Source organism: Delphinus delphis, chromosome 11 (assembly GCF_949987515.2).
Source record: "Delphinus delphis chromosome 11, mDelDel1.2, whole genome shotgun sequence".
Lineage (NCBI taxonomy): Eukaryota > Metazoa > Chordata > Mammalia > Artiodactyla > Delphinidae > Delphinus > Delphinus delphis.
In genome coordinates, this window is record NC_082693.1 from 41,170,164 (window position 1) to 41,192,072 (window position 21,909).

Here is a 21,909-nt window from a genome sequence, read left to right on the forward strand (position 1 = left end):
CGTCAGTGCCAGGCTGTAACCGAGTGAGCTGATCAGCCCATGTGGATACCACACACTGCCTTTCGCAGCCATCACCACCACTGGAAAACTCTGGGCTCTCTGCGGGGGTATTTATGAAAAGAGCCCTTGGGTATTTCACTCCCAGATTATTTAGCGCCAACTCTACTACTGTTCTCTTAAGGAGCCTCAAGCTTTATGGATGCTAGCCTTGGAGTGGACCCTGAGGGCTAAGTAGGAGGGAAAGAACTGTGTTTAGCCTTTAAAAAAATGTCCCAGATTGTCTTTGTGAAGCTCATAAAACAAAAGGAAGAAGCAGCACCACGAGCGCCAGATGAACTGCCAGTGAAGCCCTAAAGCTTTCGTGGGAAGAGTCCCATTGCTTTGACATTAGGGAGCCCCCTGTTCCAAGGTGTGTATTTCAATAACCTAGGACTCTGTATACGCATAAATGAAAATGGGCTTTTCAGATACCATGCTTAGAAGTCTTTGGCTCTAGTATGGCACTACTTCAGTTTCTCTGTTTAGAAAGGAATTTGGTTTGTGATTCATTTCTCACTTCCTGTCCTTCTGGCGTGAGCCCCGCTCAGGGGCCTTTCTGCTGTCGTTCACCCTGCAGTGCCGCAGGGCTCTTGCATCAGAGGAAGGTCTCTAAGATTCCTCTCCCATTTGCTTTTCCTGTTGCTGAGTGGGAGGTACGTAGAGCAATAGCTGCCCTCTCCATGAAGAAAAGCGCTTTGTGTTTGTCCCTGGCACGAGCTTGGTCATCAGAGCAGGTACTTCTGGACTTTTATACTGGATGGATTTTACAAACCTTGGTGAATTGAAAAAGAACTTGAAACAGAAGAGCCAAAGCAAATAGAAGCATTTCTGTCTATATTTTTGTGCCTCCAAAGTTTTGAAGGGTTTAGTGTTTTCAGAAACTGAAATTTGAAAAGAGAGGCAGTTTACCCTTGCGTTGTCCTTGGAAAGAGAGTGTTTCTTTAGGGAGCAGAGTTCTAGGAAAGGAAGATGACTTGAGCATATAAGGATTCCAAAGCTAATAGGTGCCTCTCGGTCATGTTAAACATACCTTATTCATTTAGAATAGAAATTACTTGAGGGTATGGAATATATATATTTTTAATGTTGTCTCTAAGAAAATCACTTTATTTTTTATTGAAGTATGGTTGCTTTACAATATTATATAAGTTAACAGGCGTACAGTATAGTGAGTCACAATTTTTAAAGGTTACGTTCCATTTATAGTTATTATAAAATATTGGTTATATTCCCCATGTTGTACAATATATCCTTGTAGCCTATTTTATACCTAATAGTTTGTACCTCTTAATCCCTTTATTGCCCCTCTCCTCCTTCCCTTTCCCCACTGGTAACCACTAGTTTGTTCTCTATATCTGTGTCTGCTTTTTTTTTGTTATATTCACTAGTTTTTGCTGTATTTTTTAGATTCCACATATAAGTGCTATCATACAGCATTTGTCTTTGACTTATTTCACTAAGCCCAGAGGGTATGGAATATATCTTTGTAGCTGTACGTGGTTCCTAACTGTGAGCTGCATCTAAGTCAATAATAAAAACTAGCAATTCAGGAGACTCCCATGTTCTGATCTCCTTGGCTGCTCATTCCCCTGAGGGGTGGTTATGGACATTGCCTCGTCCATTCATGCCACAGACTTTCTGAAGAGAAAAATACCCATGTCATGGGAGAAACTATGTGTTGCGAAGGTTGTGACTAAAGGTTGAGAGTGAGATGGTTTGGTCTGGCCTCTTTTTAGAGCAGCGATTGATTAATGCTGTCTGTGTTGCCGTTTCTTCCAGAGCTGACCTGTCCTGGACGCAGCATAACTAACGAAGCTGCTGCAGGATGAGAAGATGGCAGCGCGGCTGCTCGCACCACCAGGCCCTGATAGTTTCAAGCCTTTCACCCCTGAGTCACTGGCAAACATTGAGAGGCGCATTGCCGAGAGCAAGCTCAAGAAACCGCCAAAGGCCGATGGCAGTCATCGGGAAGATGATGAGGACAGCAAGCCCAAGCCAAACAGTGACCTGGAAGCAGGGAAGAGTTTGCCTTTCATCTATGGGGACATCCCCCAAGGCCTGGTTGCGGTTCCCCTGGAGGACTTTGACCCATACTATTTGACGCAGAAAGTGAGTTGGAGGAGACGGAGCAGCAGCTTCAGATACCCCGCTCCTAACAGGCTCAGGGGGGATGGGGGGAAAGAGCTGTGTCTTTGCCAGAGTTTGGATAAGTACTTAGCCTTTTGTTTCAGTTCCTTTTTTGGTTTAATTGCTGCTAAGGGTCATTTGTGGGTCTTGGCACTTTTCAGTCTGTTAATAAGACTTCTGGTTTTGGCTCCTTTAACTGATTTGACAGTAGAAAAAGATTGATTTAAAAAGGGGGGGGGGGCTTCCCAGGTGACGCAGTGGTTGAGAGTCCGCCTGCCGATGCAGGGGACGCGGGTTCGTGCCCCGGTCCGGGAAGATCCCACATGCCGCGGAGCGGCTGGGCCTGTGAGCCATGGCTGCTGAGCCTGCGCGTCCGGAGCCTGTGCTCCGCAACGGGAGAGGCCACAACAGGGAGAGGCCCGCGTACCGCAAAAAAAAAAAAAAAAAAAAAAAAGGTGGGGGGGGGCATAAATGGGAGTGTTTTAATAGAGTACAAGAAAGATGGCATAGTGAGAGACGGCACAGCCCTGTAGAATCTTGTTCACACATTCAGAATTCTATCTTTATATATAAAGATGATGTTACTATCGCAGCATCAACAGAGCCTGTTAATATAATGGAGATGATGGCTTTGTCTGCTTACCTAACCCCCTTTGTGACATTAGATCATAGCCTTTGGGGACAAGAATAGAATAGAGTAATCCAAACTGGGCCAATGAGGAGACCAGGTCTGTAGCCTTGTTACACAGTTGTCTGTATTCAGCGAATACTGATTCTTACATAGAGTCAATTCTGTTATTCCTGCTAGTAAGAAGCATGAGTGAAAGAAATACCAATCTTCATTTTGCCAAGAGTTTCAAATTTCCCGGACAAATGTTTGACCAAACCTTGGGTTTCTTTCTCACGATTATCTTTTGAAACTAGGCAACAGGTAATGAAGCAGAGCCCCCAGTTAATCCGGTGGCCAAGTAATTAGCCATTGAATACTGAAGACTGACATCAGATACCATTTTAGGGATCCCCCATTTGACAGATGTCATTTAAAGAATTAAATCCATAGGTGTTTCCAGATGAAGGGTAAAAAGGCTTTGTGTAATTATATATTAACAAATATAAAGCTTAACTAAACTGCCTTTATTAACAAAACTGTCTTATAAACTGCCGTTAACTAAATTGCCTTTTAGTCTTTCAGTTATGGAAGAAATTTCTGTTTCTTTGTCTTAATAATGGGACAGAAGTAAGACTTGAGGCGAATAGATCTCTTGATTTAGCTATAGTTGTGGAGGCATCTTAGGTCTGAATGGCAAAACTAGTTAAGACGTTGTCTACAGAAAATGGCCCTTCACCCTGGTACTTCTGTTGCAGCTCAGAACAGCTACGTAATAGGAGAAAGTAGAATCAGTAGCCTGTAACTTCCACTGGGAAATTTACAATGTTTAAGGAACAAAACATGATATGATATAAAGAAAAGTAGACTAGAAGTAAGAAATCTTCACTCTACCGTAATTCACCATGTTTATTATTTATAGTTTCCTTCCTTAGTATGTGTATTTTTCAAGCTACCACAAATAGTTCATGGGAAGAGAAAGTAGTAGATAAAGAAAAAAAATCTCAGAACTAGTTCATGTCCTTGAGCAAGTCATTTCACCTCTCTGGGCCTAAATTTCTCATGTAGGAATTGAGAAGTTGGACAAGACTTCTAAGGACGTTTTCAAATGTCAAATTCTGGGGCCAAGTAAGTTTCCATAAACTGTCATTGATTTCCTTACTTACTTATCCTTTTTTTAAAATCTAACTATTTAATCTGGGCCTTTGCTGAATGGGGGTAGGTGGGTGAGGAAGGAGACAAGGTTTTAGCTTTCTGGGTTAGTGAGTAAGGGAACATGGAATCTTGCACTGTTTTTAAAAAAATATTTTCATTGATTGTAAAATTTTGAAATATTTTAAGATATATTTCCCTCCTCTTTCCTGCCCTTGCGTCCTTAGTCTTTTTAGAGGTAAAAAGAAATAACAAAACACAGAGTTTAGGTCGTGCCTACTGAGATAAGTTTGGCCAACTGGTGTAACTTTTTCAGAAAATACTCTTATGGCAATAAGCAGATAGGTAAAGCCCTTTGGACTCTGGCCTTTCAGGTGCCTGAAACCTCTTTGCTTTTATTTGAACTATTTGTTTTTCTAACTCAGATGCAAATTAAACTTCCTTTTCTTAAGCCTGACTAATATATGAAAAATGTAGAGAGCTCTTCATTGTCAGAGCCTAGTTTTCCTTTGCTTGCCTTTTTCCCTGCTTCCCGCCTTATAGACAGCCTCTTTCCATTCCCAGTGCCTTAGATTTCGGTGCTCCTAGCTTGGGAGTGAGGACCCACAGAGAGTGGTCTCTGGCGCTAATGGGGACTCTTCTCCGGGTTAGGCCAGCTGTTGATGGCACTCCAGTAGGGGACTGGCTCTTCATGATAGAAAATCTGACTTCAGCCTTTGGCCTCACCACAAGGGTAGATAGTTTGTGGAAAGGATAACTTTAATTGTATTCTTTAAATTCTTTTTTTTAAAAAAAAAAACCTGAACTATACCACCATGCAGAAAAATTCATAAAACATAAATGCTTAGCTTAATGATTATTAAAAGCAAACGAACACCTATGACAAGAAAGAACATTAGTAGCACTTCAAGGTATTATTTGTCTTTTTAAATAAAGCGTTTTTCAATTGATTAAAAATAATGTGCTTGTTCAAGTTCACTTGCATATCTTCACTGGCATTACTAAGACGGCTTACTAACCAGGCCTTTCACTGGGCCAAATTAGCGAGGTCTCCCCTACAAGGAAGCACGCTGGGAATCAACCCACATATTGAAATATCCTGAGAGTAGAAAGGACTTTAAGAGGACATTCCCTTCCATTTGTTTCTTAAGGGCTGCCTTAAATAATTCTTGCAAAGTAGAATTTCTTTTCTTTGCTTAATGGTACAAGTGGGTTTCTTTATTTTTTCCTCATAGGTCTTGTTTTCTACCTGACTGATCATTTTCGTGACTCTCATAGAAACTGGTTTCTCATTTCCTTCTCTCTTTATTTTAGAGGGTGAAAGAGAACTAGTTCTCTGTTGTGGATTTCACACTGTCCAGGGACACAGGGTCATAAAACATGTGTATCACGTTTTCAAGATACCATTGTACCAGCTGGTGCTGGTTTGAGCTATCTATCCTAAGCTTCTTGGTGGTGTCCATATTGCATTTCACCTGACTTTCCCGGATGGCCCCCAGAACGATCCAGATCATCCTCTCTTTGGACTGTCTCAGAACTCCCAGTGCTACAACATTTTCCTTGCCTCTTGGTACTTTGTTCGCATGTCTCCATTCTTTGGCTTTCTTGTTTTTCGAGTGTCACCTGAAAAGAATTGAATTTACAGGACATTTAAACTTTTTAATTTATTTAATTTTTAAAATAGGTAATATATTTACATGGTTAAAAATTCAATAAAAGGTATTCAGTAAAAAAGGTATTGAGTAAAAGTCTCCCCTTTACACCTCTCTCTCCTCAGCCCACTTCCTGCCTCTCTGCCACAGGTAACCATTGTTAGTAGTATCTTCCAGAGTTTCTTTATACTGCATATGTACAACCAAAACCAAATAGGTATTTTAGGAACTTGAGCCGTCCTGAATGCCTTTGCTCTTGGTTTTCTTTCTATTTTATTAAGCCAATTGAAGTCTTAATTTTGTTATTTGTTTTCCCTTCTTTCATACTATGGAATCTTAAGTTTTATCAGGGTAAATTCTCTGTTCATTTCTCCCCTTCCACATGCTTTTTGGTAAATCAAATCAAGGACTTCTTCTCTATTGCTTGAAGTGTCTTTCTATCTTTACTACAAAATATACTCTCCAATGCTTAATAATAACTTGCTGAATTTTAAATGGCCGTGTTTAGTCCTAAGAACTGTCTTAAGTGGGGCAACAAGAAAGTCAGTGTATTAAGTTGAAAGAAGGCCTTCAGAGTTGGCTCCTACCCTTTTTTCCTGTTTATTAAAACCAATAATTGTTATTGGTGTCCTTTTTGTTCTGTGGATATGCCCTCCCATAAGAAAGCCCTGTAAGCAAAAATCCAAATTACAGGATTGATTATGTTCCTTTAAATTGGGCACATACCTATTGCATTAAAAAATTACATATGGTTTCCCAAAGTTCATTTTACCTTCAAGTTTTCATGTCTGTCTTTTCCTGCAAATTGGAGTCAACCTAGAATCAAAGAAAATTAGAATATGGTAGGCTTAGACATCATCTAGTTCAGCCTCCTCATTTTATAAACTTAATAAGGTGAAATGCTTTGTCAAAAGTATTTGCGAACACCTCCTAACTCTCAGTTTGTTACAACATATTTCTAGTTTTCCACTCTTCTAATTTTTCATTGATCGATCCTCAGCCTCGGTTGGCTCAGTCCTTCTGAAGTGAGGCATGCAGATACGGAGAGAGAAAAAAACCCTGCTTTTTCATTCACATCCCTTATAATCCCTGTGGTTTAATAGCCCTTCTTAGGATGGGTCCTAAGAAATGCAGTGCTTCTGGGGGAAAGGATGGCATTTGTGTTAGCTCCAGTACTTTACCTTCTCAGGTGAAGGAGCTCTGAGTAGTCTAGCGGCCTAGACGACTTGTTCCAGAGACATGGGCTCAGTATCGATACTGCTACCGCTGTTCAGCTGGACATGTAATTTGGAGGGAATTTTACTTCACCTCTTCACGTATTTTTGCTTTTTAAAGGAAGATTATTTCTTAGCCCCCGCCAACCCCCCAGCAGAATGATATAGTGAAAACAGCACTTAACTGGGAATAGAAAAACCTCATTTTAGTTCTGCCATTGCCTCTTGTCTGCCCTTGGCCAAATCACGTAAATTCTCTGGGCTTCAAATTTCCTTATCTGCAATATATGCAAGGTAAGAGTTGCGCTTATATCTATATCTTTCTAATTGTATTTCACATATTATGCCTGTCACATATTATGTTTTATCTGTTGCAAACTATTCTGTTGCCCTGGTGTCGCCTGCCTTCTGGTCTCCATCCCCTTCTTCTGGAATATACTCTGTGCTTTAACTTCACCTTTGGACACTTAACCACATTTGTCTAGGCCTAGCCCTGAGGCCTCTTCTTCCTTACAGCCTAACTTGATTGTTTACATTGGAACGGATTCCTCCTCCTGAATTTCTATAATACATTAAGATCCCAGCCCTGAGAAGTGGGTTTTAGTTGTAACTCAGGTTAGGTATGGCAGGGCACCCTGTGCCCAGCAATGTTTACAGTTTTTTCCTTACATCCCTAATATTAATGCCATCAGCTTCCTCAAATGAAGAACTCTTAAGTCACACACACACACACACACACACACACGCACATGCACACGCACACGCGCGTGCCGCATGCATGCATGCCCGTGAGCTCCTGGCAGAAAATCCTTGCAGAATCTAGTTTCACACACTTTCAGCAGGTGTGCAGAGTGGAGACAGGCTGTTAAAGGAGAATTTATGTTCATTAGGTGTGATTTGAAGTATCGCTAATGAAGCGTTGAATTGCCTGTTGCTGCACAACAGGCCTAGATGCCACTTTCTGTTTTGAGCGAAAACTAGGTGTTATAAAGCTAGACGTTTTATTTTGTTTAAAAAAAACGTTTTGCAACAATATAAAAAAACAAAATGTTTCCATTGTTTTATTCACCAAATCAAATTGAGGCAAATGCTTGTGAGCAAATGGGAGGAAGGCCATTCTCAGCGTGGTGGGTTAAGGAAGTGCGTGGTATGGGGTTCTTTTCCATTCTCCAAGTATCATTATCTAGAGGAAAAGGAATTTAATTAAACAATCTTAAATCAGATTCCTCTTTCATAGCCTTAGCAATAGACCAGGAGCTGAGAAACCTTATTTCTGATCCCATTTCCACCTAATTCTAAATGATCTTGGGCATGTCACGTAACCATTCAGCATCTCAGTCTCCCTCATAGAGAAAATTAAGATTATGCTAATAGTTAATATCCCACCTATTCTACAGTGTTGTTGTGAAGATTATATCTTGCCTACACTATACAAAACAAAACAGCCTGTTGTGCTAGCCCGCCTTCATTTTTCTCCATTATACACCTAGCATATATTTATTTGTTTATTGTTCATTCTCTTGTATGCTCATTAGCTGGCGCAGTGCGTGCCCTATAGTAAGTGTTCAATCCATATTTGTTGAATGAACGAGTCAATCTTATGAGATAATGCCTGTGGAAACACTATGTACTTTTCTAAGTGCTTTGAACATGAAAGGTGACATTATGATTTTTTTTTTTCTAATGAAGAGTTTTCCCATCTACCAGAATGAATGGAACTCTAGGGGAAACACTGATTATCAATATATCTTTTCCTTTCCTGAAGAATTAGTTTCCTTTAGGGGCTGAGGAATTAGATCAAGAAATGGGTTTCCTGGGGCTTCCCTGGTGGCGCAGTGGTTGAGAGTCCGCCTGCCGATGCAGGGGACACGGGTTCGTGCCCCGGTCCGGGAAGATCCCATATGCCGCGGAGCGGCTGGGCCCGTGAGCCATGGCCGCTGAGCCTGCGTGTCCGGAGCTTGTGCTCCGCAACGGGAGAGGCCCCAACAGTGAGAGGCCCGCGTACAGAAAAAAAAAAAAAAAAAAAAGAAATGGGTTTCCTGACATTTTAGGGGATTTTTGGAGGGCTGAATTACTTTTGGTAAGTGCACCAGTCTTAACTCTCCTCTTGTAGCTCCTTAGATTAGCAGGGACTTTATCAAAGACCATTAGGTAATAGCCGCTACCTAGTGCTCTTCCTGATTTATTGGTATCAAGTCTTTATTACACAAAGGATGTTATTTCCTGAATATTCGAAGTTGTTCTGTCATACCTGCCTTTATTAAGTGTTTTGCTTCTTTCTCGTCTGTGGGAGTTGTGTTACCCTCCCTGTATTAACCGACTCTAAAGGAAGTGAGAGAAGCTGACGTGGGGTATATACCAGTTTGGGTTGTCTCATATAAAATATGATCTATTTATTCAACAAATACTTCTTGAGTACTTCCTATGTGTGAGACCTTGGGGGTATTGGGCTCTGTTGGGGGGATCACAGATTAATAAAGTCCATTTTTGACCCTTACGTAGCTTATAACATGGTAGTGTGTGGGGTGGTATCACTTTTGATAAGGGGGCCTCAGAAAGGGCCTTATTACTTCATAGTAGGCATAATATTTGGATTTTAGAAAAGAGAGATAGACTGAAACATTCTAGGCAGAAAGAACAATATAAACAAAGGCTCAGAAACAAGGGCATAAGATAATGTAAGAGAAAGCTAAATAGGCTAATTTGATTGGAATTTGGGGAGTTGGGTGATGAGTCTGGGAAGGGTGTGATGGAGCCAAGTCATGGAGGACTTAACGGTGTTAGACTGAGAAGTCTGGTCTTCACTTGATAAGCAATAGAGAACTACTGAAGCCTTTTTTTAAAAAAAAAAAATTTATTTATTTTTGGCTGTGTTGGGTCTTTGTTGCTGCGTGAGGGCTTTTCTCTAGTTGTGGTGAGCAGGGGCTACTCTTTGTTGCGGTGTGCGGGCTACTCTTTGTTGCGGTGTGCGGGCTTCTCATTGCGGTGGCTTCTCTTGTTGCGGAGCACGGGCTGTAAGCACGCGGGCTCAGTAGCTGTGGCTCATGGGCTCTAGCGTGCAGGCTTAGTAGTTGTGGCTCATGGGCTTAGTTGCTCCGTGGCATGTGGGATCTTCCTGGACCAGGGCTCGAACCCGTGTCCCCTGTATTGGCGGGCGGATTCTCGACCACTGAGCCACCAGGGAAGCCCTACTGAAGGCTTTTGAATGGGAGCAAGGATATGTGATCAAAGTTGTGTTTTGAGGAGGTGAATGTGGCAGTGATGTGTAGGATAAACCAGAGGGAAAGAGAACTGGGACAGAGCGACCGGCTATGAAGTAGTGAGGGTCTGAAGTGTGGTGGTGGAAGTGAAAAGTAAGGGGAATAGATGAAGTCAGAAGTGATGTAGAGATAAACTGATAGGAATTTGTGATTGATTGTAGAAGCTTAAGGAAAGAGTTGAGCATTCAGTCCTTCATTTGATAATTGGATCAATTGTTATTGTCTTCTTTATACCCAGGTTCTGTTCCCTTGGGAACAAAGGAGGCAAGCTCTATATACCACTCCTGGAAGTCAGTTTTTGTTGGGGAGACAGATAATAGACAAGTAAAGAAATAAAATTATTACAGGTAACCATAGGTACATTAATGAATTTAATATAGTCCAGGTACCTTAAAGATTGTGGTGCTGTAACTTGGTACAGAGACCCAAACGTGGAGAATGCAGAAGAGTCAAAGGCTACGTGCTCTCTTAAATATTCAGTGTCTTAAATACGCTTTTAGCAAGTACTAAGTTATAATCTTCAAAAGGACCCATACCACAGGTATTCTGAGTTGTTTAAAAGCCAGTATTGTCACTCCACTGAGTTTGCCAATCTTAGATTTTTACATAGGCAGGACATTTTCAACATTAGTGTTGAAATTTTCCCCAGAAAAGAAAATTTTCCCCAGAAAAGAACCTCAGGTCTTCTCTAGTCCTTGTACAAGTCCTAATTTGCAGTTCCAAGGTTCTGAGCCACATAGTGTATAAGAGACAACTTTTACCTGAATTCTTTTTTTTTTTTTTTTGCGGTACGCGGGCCTCTCACTGTTGTGGCCTCTCCCGCTGCGGAGCACAGGCTCCGGACGCGCAGGCTCAGCAGCCATGGCTCATGGGCCCAGCCGCTCCGCGGCATGTGGGATCTTCCCGGACCGGGGCACGAACCCGCGTCCCCTGCATCGGCAGGCGGACTCCCAACCACTGCGCCACCAGGGAAGCCCTTACCTGAATTCTTGGGTGTATATTATTAGCTAATCACCTGAGCCATAACATTACGCTGACTGGTAATTTTAGGAATTAATCTCTGATGGTTTCTCCAGGGTGTAGTTTATGAAATCTTTTTATTCTATTAAGAATTAACCTGTTGGGGAATTCCCTGGTGGCGCAGTGGTTAAGAATCTGCCTGACAATGCAGGGGACACGGGTTCGAGCCCTGGTCCAGGAGGATCCCACATGCCAAGGAGCAACTAAGCCTGTGTGCCACAACTACTGAAGCCCGCATGCCTAGAGCCTGTGCTCTGCAACAAGAGAATCCACTGCAATGAGAAGCCCACGCACCTCAACGAAGAGTAGCCCCCGCTCACCGCAGCTAGAGAAAGCCCACGTGCAGCAACGAAGACCCAATGCAGCCAAATATTAAAAATAAATAAATAAGTTTGTTTTTTAAAAAAAGAATTAACCTGTTGAATGGGATATTTAATAATGACCGTATAAATGTTGGAGGATTCTCAAGATTGCAGTGATATTGATCGTCTTCTCACTATAATTAGCCATATTTTAAATCCATTCTTAGTAAAAGAGAGTAAGACTGTGACATCATTATACAGGGATTGACTGATTCCAAATTCACATGAGTTGTAAATTCTTTATATATAACCCTATTTGACACAATTCAAGATTAGGATTTCCCCATTATATGGCATTTTCTGTCAACTGATTCTAGCAAAATTTTTGATACCTGCTCTGAAAAGGCACTCCTGTTCCAGACACTTTGAGTCTACAAAGTTTGGCCTATGGAATGAAGTTTGAATAAAATATTCCTCCCATTTCAGAGGATAAGGTACCCAACCCATCTGCTGTTCAATGTCAATCCCTCTCCCTGTGCCTTTGAGCCCATCCATGCCTCCCAACTTCCTCTAGCACTTCACTCTCTCAGTTATCCCCTCTCTTTTCTGTACTTTCTATCTTTCCCTTTCACAGTGGTTCTTCCCCTCAGCCTATAAACATACGAAAAGCCTCTCCCATCTTAATGAGCCCACACTTGACCCCATATCTCCAGCAGGTATAATCTCTCTTCTCATGCCATTGAAGCTTTTAAAGAGTAGCCGTTGCTCACCCTCACCACCTGCACATCTCCTACCCACTCCTCCATCCTTGCAGCTGAGTCTGCATCCTCCCCGCTCTACTGGCATTCTCAATATAAGATCCTCCAGGATCTCAAATTACCAAATCTAATGGACATTTTTTCCGTTCTTATCTCACTGAACCTCTCTGCTGTATTTGACACTGTTTACTACTCCCTGATTCTTGCAGTTCTTCACTTCCTTGGCCTAATTCTCTTTCCATCTCGGCCTGTTCCTTCTCTTTCCTTCATTTCTTCCACTTTTCCTTTAAATGTTGACATTCCCACAGGTTTGGTCCTTGGCCTGTGTTCCTCTCATTTGGCAAATTCTCCCTGGCTGATCTTACCCGTTCTCTCACATGAATCTGTATCTCCAGCCTAGAGCACTCCTTAGATATTCAGTGTCTTGCCAGGCATCTCTACCTGGACTTCCCATAGGTAACTCAGTGTATTCAAAATTGAACTCGTTTTCTCCCCTCAAACCTACTTACTCCATCTGCTGCTTTAGTTGAGGATACCACCCCAATTCTAGGTGTCATGATTGACTCTCCAGTTTTCTGCAGTCCTTGAGGATCACTTAGGAAGCTCTCAGTGAATGTTGCACATTTTTACAAGTAAGAAAAAATTGTGGCTCAGAAATATTTGCTGTTGAAATTCCCTCACCTAGTGTGTGGTAAAGCCGGGTTTCAGTTCCCGGGATATGTGAACTTAATACTCATGGTCTTTCTACCATATCATGCTGTCTCTATAGAGTATATTGCAGGATGATTTTTGGGTTTTGTTTTTTACTATCATTTTTAGATAATTTCTGTCATTTTGCACGGCCTCAATATGAATATAGTATGGGTTTTTTTTAGTTCATTTGTTGCATATCATATCTTCAGCATGGTATCTAAGATGTAGAAAAGATGAAAAGACTTTTCAAACTAAAATTAATAAATTTTTATGGGTGGATGAGCTAAAGAGTGGAAAAGGTCGATTAGACACCTAGCATAAAGTTGGATATAGTTATGAGTTAGTTGATTTTAGCTGCATCATTGCCTCATGACTAAGAGATTCATTCATACATTCAACAAATAGGTATGAACTGTCTACCTTGTACCAGATGGGCATCAGATTACATCTTCTGCTTGCTAAGCTAAGAAAGTCACAGTAGTGGGAGATATACCCCTGCCTTTAAGGATCTCAGGGTCCAGTGAGAGTTACTGATGTATAAACAGAGTGACAGTACTATGTTAAGTGCTCTAACAGAAGTGTTGTGGGAACACACAGGAAGGAAGGATAATTCTGTTTGAGAGAGTTGAATGGAGAGGAGGTGATATTTGAGCTGTACCTTGAAGTATTAAAGTATGGTTAAAAAACATTTCATCTGTTAAAGAGAAGAAAGAGTAGTTTGGGTATAAAGAACAGTACATGAAAAGACAGAGAGGCGTGCAAAACGTTGAAGTGTTTAAAACCATGAGTTTCATTGTGACTGGAGCATGGGGCTTGGTCTGGTAAGAAGGGAGATAAAGGAGAGAGACAGGCTGGATCCCACTGTGTGCATTCAGCAGTTTTTTTGTTTTTTTTTTTCTCCTGCTTCCAGAGTTCTCAGGTCTGAAGTAACCTCTGGGGCCCATTTTGAGCCAGTGCAGCTGTACTGTGACTTTGGTCCTAGTGACTTTGGACTCTTGGAGTAGCTTATGCACAAGTGTCCTACTGGTTTCTGTCAAGTGTGTGAATACTAAGTAACTTGAATATTACCCCTTAGTCCCCTCCTGCTACCCTGCCTGAGGTGCCAAGTTGCAGAAGGAAGAGCAGCATCTGTGTGGCAGCAGCAGCGTTATTGTAATCGCGTTTGTTGAGTCCTTCTTCTGTGCCAGGCACTGTAGTAAGGACTTTTTGTGAATTTGCACTTAATCCTCATAATCTGATAAGGTAGGTGCTGTCACTCATTATCACTATTTTATCAATAAGAAAACTTAGCCTTAGCAACCTAAGTTGGTTGCCTAAAATCATGACAGCTAATAAGCAATGGAGCTGGGCCTTGAATCCAGGTCTTTGTGGCTTAAAGCCTCTAAACCAGTCTCCTCTGCTGCTTTCTAAGAGAAAGGAGAATGAGAATAAATTCTAGAATATGAGTACAGTGAAGAGAGGCATTTACGTAATAAACCTGCTTTTTGCCTTTTGCTTTACCCCCGGAGCAGCTGCAGGCTGGGTACCCCCAAGAGGGGAAGGGGGAAGGAGATCAAAAGCAAGCTCATACTGAAGGGCAGTGAGGCGGGGTGGCCACGTAGGAGGTTCAGAGCCGCCCTGCCTTGGGGAGCAGCATATGCTGTTTCAGAGCTGAAGCAGCTGCTGTTCTGCCAGGTGTGGCTTCCTGTGACCAGGATGTGGGCAGGAAGGGGGTGTCAGCTGCTCCAAATGTGGGTTGAAGGGCATGGGGTTATAAGGTCAAACCAAATGAGGAAGTGTATGCAGAAGCAGTGGGAAACAGCAAAGCCACAGACAGATGGGGTGCTAGCATTATCTGCATGGAGCTTAGCTTGGGAAAATACCGTAAATAGCTGCTGTGAACTCTGTGGCATGCGCAAGGGCTTTTTTTTTTTTTTTGCCAGAGTTAAAGGTATTAAGTAAAAAAGATTTCTTCATTGGCCTGAGGTTTGGACCAGATGACCTGGTGTGCTGAAAAGAGTTCAGGACTCTGAGGAACCCTTCTATTCCTGTTCCCACCTCTGTGGTCTCAGCTTGGGCAGAGCGCTCTGTGCTTGCTTTCTTATCTGTAAAGTGAGGAGTTAGACTTGATAAGTAGTTTTGAAGCTTTTTCAAAATTGCAGTATTGTGTGATAATTAAGTGTAGGCTTTGGGGCTTCCCTGGTGGTGCAGTGGTTAAGAATCCGCCACCGCGGAACGTGCAGGGAACACGGGTTCGAGCCCTGGTCCGGGAAGATCCCACATGCCGCGGAGCAGCTAAGCCCGTGCGCCACAACTACTGAGCCTACGTTCTAGAGCCCGCGAGCCACAACTACTGAAGCCTGTGCGCCTGGAGCCCGTGCTCCGCAACAAGAGAAGCCCCCGCTCGCCGCAACTAGAGGAAGCCTGTGCGCAGCAACGAAGACCCAACGCAGTCAAATATAAGATAAATAAAATAAATAAATTTATAAAGGAAAAAGGGATAAGCTTTGGAGTTAGACTGCCTTGGTTCAGTTCTAAGTTTCACCACTAAACAACTTTGTGGTCTTGCTACAATTTCATCATCTATAAAATGTCCCTACCTCATCGAGTGGTGGCTGTGAGACAGACAGGTATTGTATAAGGCATCTCAGTAGGGTGCCTGCCGCATAGTACCTGCTTAATACATGCTAAATGTTATTATCTCTTCAAACAGACTCATAGGTACAATTATCAATGAATAAAAGGAATATAAATATGGGATTTGGAGGTCTCTCTTGCTCACTCCTCAGTGTAGTGGAATAGAGACCTGGAAGATGACGGCTCTAAATATGTAGTTCAAACAGAAGTATGAGCCTAAATGAAAAAGGAAATTGCCTGTGTCCTGATGTCCTGCTTTTTAGTTCAGTATTTCTCAGCTGGGCACCAGGACACAGGCACTCTGGGAATTCAGGCAGTTGTGCCTTTGCTGGAGCCTTTCCTGGGACACACTGGGACTATAATTGTAATTTTACTTGAGGGACCCACTGAGCAGATTAGCATTCAGAAAGGCATCAGGACTCCTTTTCAGCAGGGTGTAAGTCATTTTGACAGTGCAGGTCATTTATTTCTGAACAGCTTCCTAGTCTGAGGTAGAATCTGTTTAGATTTAGCATTACGTTTTTTCTATAGTAAAACAGGGAAAACTTGAAAGGACATTTATTTGTTGCCTGCTGTACTGGCTGTATAGTTACTTAGAAGCGAATGCCAAAAACTGTAGCCATTGACTAGTGGACAACTGGCTACTGCTCTTATCACTGTTACAGCTGTTCTTCAGATCAGCTATATTTGTATTGTTATTGGGTAGCAGAGTCCTTCTCTGTGCGTGCACACTCTGAAACCAATAGGCAGAGAGGATTTGCCCCCGTAGAAGGTACCAGAATTAAGAATTTATAGTTAGGCAGGAAAGAGCTAAGAACTGTTGTAAGTCAAATTAGCTAGTTGCCTGGTTCAGAAGAGGTGACGTATGTCTGGGAGAAAAAGGTACATATGTATATATTAGGTTTAGCAGACAAGAATTTAAGGCTAGAAGTCAGCTAACAATGAGAGGGTCAGGCAATTCCGGAAGTCAAAACAGTTAGGATCTAGGGTCCAAACCCTGGGGAGATGGTCGTAAATCAGTGTCGATAACAGTTAGAGCCGGATGGAGCCAACTGCCCCCTTGTAGATTAGCTCAATCCCTGAGCCCCTAGGTGTTCATTATAGCTGGAAGGCCATCAGATACCTGCGGGTTACCTTCGCCCCAACTGAAATGATGACCTCTCAGGGGAGGGAGAACTTGGTTGGGTGGAGAACTGCTCTCCTGGGCCTTGTGTCCCACAGCAAACCAGGAGCTGGGTAATAAACCTTTCCCTAAGAAGCTTTCTGTTCTGTGATATACTCCACCCCTGCCTTGAGTACTCCTCCCTGTAATGTCCTTTCATATGTACCCACCCTTTATTACTTTAATGTATACATTTCGTATGGCTAAAAAGCTTAATCCAGTCCTGGGGTGAGGGTGGGGAAATGCTCAGGAGTTGGCTGCATGCAGTACTTTGGTAACTGTGCGTTTATTGTATTGTGTTTGCGGTGTGCTAGGATTTGTTTGGCATGACCGTGAATGCGCTCGCACCTGGCCTTGCACAATGTCCCTGCTCCTTACTGTAGACGGAAGAGCATATCTCTTACCCTGCATTAGCAATGGCAAAGCTCCCCCATCGTATGCTCCATCCCCACATTGCTAATTAGAAATGAAAAGCCTGTGCTTTTTTTTTTTTGTGGTACGCAGGCCTCTCACTGTCGTGGCCTCTCCCGTTGCGGAGCACAGGCTCCGGACACGCAGGCTCAGCGGCCATGGCTCACGGGCCCAGCCGCTCCGTGGCATGTGGGATCTTCCCGGACCGGGGCACGAACCCGTGTCCCCCGCAGCGGCAGGCGGACTCTCAACCACAGCGCCACCAGGGAAGCCCGAACCTGTGCTTTTCAGAAGGCTCATCTTATGCCGGCATGACACATTTGTTAATACTCCATGCCGTAACTTGTGAAGAGCTGTTCCACCGCTGCTAATGGGCCTTGTGCTCACACACATTCAGTGACTGTTGTTATAAACTGATATTTTCCCTTGGGCCATAAACCGCAATTCAATTTCAGTTTCCCTTTTAACTCATTTACTTCACGAAGATCTAATTTAAGACAGATTAGGTAGAATATTATTGGACTTCATGAGTACCAAGTGACTGTTGCTTAAGAAATATTCTCGTAAGAATCCAAGGCTTGCTGTCCTTCCCGTTCCTCCTGAGCTTTAAAGGATCTGGTGTTGGAGCACAGTATCGAATAAGGGACGAATCTTCTTTTCTGGATTCTTACCAGCAGTTTAACAATGATGACTGACATTTAAATCAGCCATGTGTATGACTTTAAAATGCTTTTGTATATATTTTTTTAAAAGCCAACCCATCACCAGTCATCCCTATCCATTCTCTCTCCCATAGTCACTGTCCCGCTAAGAACAGGGGGTATAAGTAAGGGATATAGGGCAGGGAAAAAGCAGCCTGTGGTACAGTTCTGTCTGGTACCCTTCTGCCCCATGCTGCCCTCTGCCCACATAAGTATAGTTGTCAGGATAGTATTAAGCACTGTTGACCATGGACTTGACAGAGTTTCAGTTGAAGGAGCAAAATAAGTAACTCAGGAGAGTTCTAGCAAGATGTAATGTGAAGGAATGAATAACAGTAGGTTTTCTCCTCAAAGGTACGGTTTGCTGCTTTGTTGCACTGAATGTTGGATGCTTCTGTGCATTTTGCAAACTGTAGACTCACAGATTGCAGAGCTGGAAAGGACCTGGGTACGCCCGTCAGGCAGCCCCCTCTCTCACGTTAGAGATGAGGAAAACGAGATCCAGAGAGCTGCAGGGGCTCCCCCAGGCCACATAGCCAGGTAGAGGCAGGTGAAGAAGGACAACCTATGTGTTTTAATACCTGACAGGTGATGTGGCAGTTCTCAAATCCTGATGAGCACAGATTCCTCTGCAGCTTGTGTATCAGAACCTCTGAGGTGGGACTTGAGAATCTGCTTTTTTTTTTAAAGCTGATCAGATCATTCTTAAGCAACCAGTCTGGTTTAGGTCAGAACTGGTGTTAGTACATAACAGGGATTAGCCAACCTTGATCCCTGGCCCAGATCAGCTCTGCCATTTGCTTTTCTACAGCCCGTGAGTTAAGAAGAAGGGTTTTCACGGGACTTCCCTGGCGGTCCAGTGGTTAGGACTCCGCGCTTCCACTGCAGGGGGCACAGGTTCCATCCCTGGTTGGGGAACTAAGATCCCACAAACCTCATGGTGTGGCTAAAAAAAAAAAAAGAAGGTTTTCCACATTTTTAAAGGGTTGGGGAAAAGTCAAGAGCATAATATTTTGTGATATGTGAAAATTTTATGAAATTAAAATTTCCTTGTCTGTAAATAAAGTTTTATTTGAACACAGCCACTCATTTGTTTACGTATTGTCTGTGGTTACTTTTGCAACTACAATGGCAGGTTGTTGCAACAGGGACTGTATGGCCCATAGAACCTATAATATTTGCTATCTGACCCTTTACAGAAAAGGTTTGCTGACCCCTGATATATATTATTCTATCTCTCAGATAAGCCCTGCAAGCCCCAGTGTTAAAAGGAGATTGCTAAGCTTTGAGAACTTGTGTTGGTCCAAACAGCATCTTGCTTTATGCAAAAGATGAAGTTTGAAAAACTGCATATGAATTAAGCATATGTAAATCTAATTATTTTAACAGTAAAGTATGTTTTATTGTAATACAACTTGCTGCTTGAAGTATGGAGGATTCACCTTCGTTTCTGGAGGTTTGGTGAAAGCTAGATGTTTTTTTCTCTTTGAATAGAAAAAATATCTCCTGTTTTTATACTTGATAAAGATAGAGGGTGTAAATATCTAGAAAGGAGTGATGATAAACTATTCTGTATACAGTATTCAGTATCCAAATTAATTGTGAAATTTCTACTTCACACATAAAATGTCCATAAGGAAGCCTTTATACCTACAAAACCATCGTTTTACAATTCACTGAAAAGACCTAGTTTCCCTCAGGATCATCAGTCTCTTTCTTGCCAACTCAGCACTGTACTCATTCAGAATCCTAGCTACCTCCTAGTTCTTCTTCAACCAAGGCCTAACAACTTCAGTTTCCTAACGTCTTCCTTTTCCTTTTCCTCTTCTCCTTTTCCCTCACCTCAGACATACAAGCATTTGTTCAGTCACCAAGCAACAGGCATTTATCGAGCATCTGCTCCATGCCAGGTGCTGTGCAGGCTCTGATTCTGAGATAGGAAACACCCTCAGTGGTCCCTCTAGACCTATCTTTCCATCATGACCAAACTACAAGATGAGAAATTGGGAAGGTGCAGAGTTTGTTAACTTTTAACAACCCTGTTGCCTGTCTTCTTCTAAGGCAGGTAGGTGACTTTGGAAAGGCCCAGCCTGGTGGTTTTGGATCCTGGGGCACGGGCCAGTGCTTCCTCCCTTGTTACTGAGGCTTTTATGCAGCGTACCCCAGGGGCTCAACGTTCTCATTCACCAGAGACCCCACCCCCGACACCAGGTTCATTCTCTGCCATGTTCCCATTGAACTGCCTCTCAATCTGGTACAATAGGAGCTGTAAAGAGGCTCTAAACTTGGCATAATACGTTGCTCCTTGCTGCCTGACCTTTGATAGGTGGCGTCCCTCTCCTGAGCTTTTGTGAGATGCACAGAGGATAATAATCCCTCCTTCACACGTACTTCACGGGAATATTATGAGGTTGAATGAGGAGGTTATTTAAAAGGCTTGGCATTTTCAGAGAGGGGGTTGCTATAGAAACACAGAGGAGTACAAGTACTTCAGAGAGGGGGTTTTGAGAAAGTGCAGGGCTCTTTGTTTCTTTGGGAAGCCAAAATATGGAAGAGCCAGTAGCTCAGCCCTTGACCTCTTTCAGCCTAACCCCAAGTCTACTACTTCCTCTTGCTTTTAGGATTCGTCTTTCCCTGCAGCGTGCCCCACTGGAACCAGTCCCTTCTAGTACAGGAAGAACATTATTGCAGTGCATTCTCACCCTGGGGATGGTGCATTGAGCACTTCCAGGATGTATATGGCTCAGTACCAGCACTGCTTTTCTACTGTGGAGAGACCGGTGTGGCTCTGTCAGATTAGGAAAGGAAAGAGCAGAAGATGAGAAGACAGGAACTTTGAAAAGTCTGCCAGCCACCGTTTATTGGGAGTGCTTGGCCTGCGCGTTATATTGGAGCTGTGGGAGGCAGTGGGAGGAGTGAGGTTGGTTCCCGCTCTCCAAGAGCTTGAAACTTAGTTCTAGGAGTAGGTGGAGAGGGTGGAGGGGAGGGTACAAAAAGAGCTGGGAGAATAATGAAAGACACAAACTCTATGAGTGTAGAAAAGGGGGAGCTCAGAGTAACTGGAAATATACCACAGAAAGGTGGGTCCTCAGTACCAAATTCAAAATACCGCTGACCTCTGTGGGAAGGAGAGTGTGTATTTGGAAAGGAGTGCAGAAAGGAGCAGTATTGGTAAGGCGTTATTTCCTAGGCTAACTGATGGGTGCATAAATGTGGTATCGTTCTTCAGAACTTTTTATATGTCTTATACCTCTTACATGGTTCAGTTTTGTGTGTGTTTTTGTGGTGTTTTGTTTTCATTGAGATACAGTTCACAAGCTAGAAAATCCACCATTTTAAAGTGTACAATTCATTGGCTTTTTGTTCACAAGGTTTGCAGGCATTACCACTATCTAGTTTCACAACACTTTCATCACCCTAGAGAGACCCATTTGCAGCGAGTTCCTAATCCCCTCTCCATCCAGCCCTAGGCAGCCACTAACCAACTTTCCATCAAGATTTGCCTGTTCTGGACGTTTCACGTAAACGAAATCGTACGACACGTGGCCTTTTGTGTCTGAACTCTTTTCAGGATTTTGCAAGACCATGTTGTAGCATGCATAAACACTTAAATTCTCTTTCTTTTTTTTTCTTGGCCCAGATGTCCTTATTTTTCAAAAAGCTCCTTAAATCTTTCTGAAGTTCAGAATGGGTTGGGAACCACTTTTAGCTATGACTATTCTTAATTCTATTATTTGGCTTGTAATAAAACTGATTTTTAAAAATGTATCAATAACACCTTACTGGGCACTTTTCAGGTAGTAATGTACAGTTGACCCTTGAACGATGCAGGGGTTAAGGCCATGGACCCTCAGCATAGTTGAAAATCCACATATAATTTCTAGCCAGCCCTCCAAACATGCAGTGTCCCCCACACCTGCGCTCCCTTAGTGTCTGCGGTTCCTCTGTACCTGTGCTTCCGCAGCCACAGATTCAACCGACTGTGGAGCGTGTAGCACTGTAGGATTTACTATTGAAAAAATCCACGTACAGGTGGACCTGAGCAGTTCAAACCCACGTTGTTCAAGGGTCAATATATTTTTATTGTGGTAAACTATACATAACACAAAATTTACCATTTTAACCATTTTTAAGTGCACAATTCAGTGGTATTAAATACATCCACCATGTTGTACATGTTGCCACTGTCCATGTC

General features: G+C 42.8%; 1 protein-coding gene across 5 annotated transcripts in view; it reads left to right on the forward strand.

The window, feature by feature from the left end:
• The first annotated feature begins 1,859 nt into the window (after nucleotides 1-1,859).
• The window catches only part of SCN8A (sodium voltage-gated channel alpha subunit 8), a 118,122-nt gene continuing 98,072 nt past the window's right edge, over nucleotides 1,860-21,909 (forward strand). For all 5 annotated transcript variants that reach the window (XM_060024793.1, XM_060024795.1, XM_060024794.1 and 2 more), the window contains exon 1: nucleotides 1,860-2,148. In XM_060024793.1, coding sequence (XP_059880776.1) covers nucleotides 1,873-2,148 — 276 coding nt within the window. In that variant the 5' untranslated portion in view covers nucleotides 1,860-1,872. The remainder of the gene's footprint in view (nucleotides 2,149-21,909) is intronic.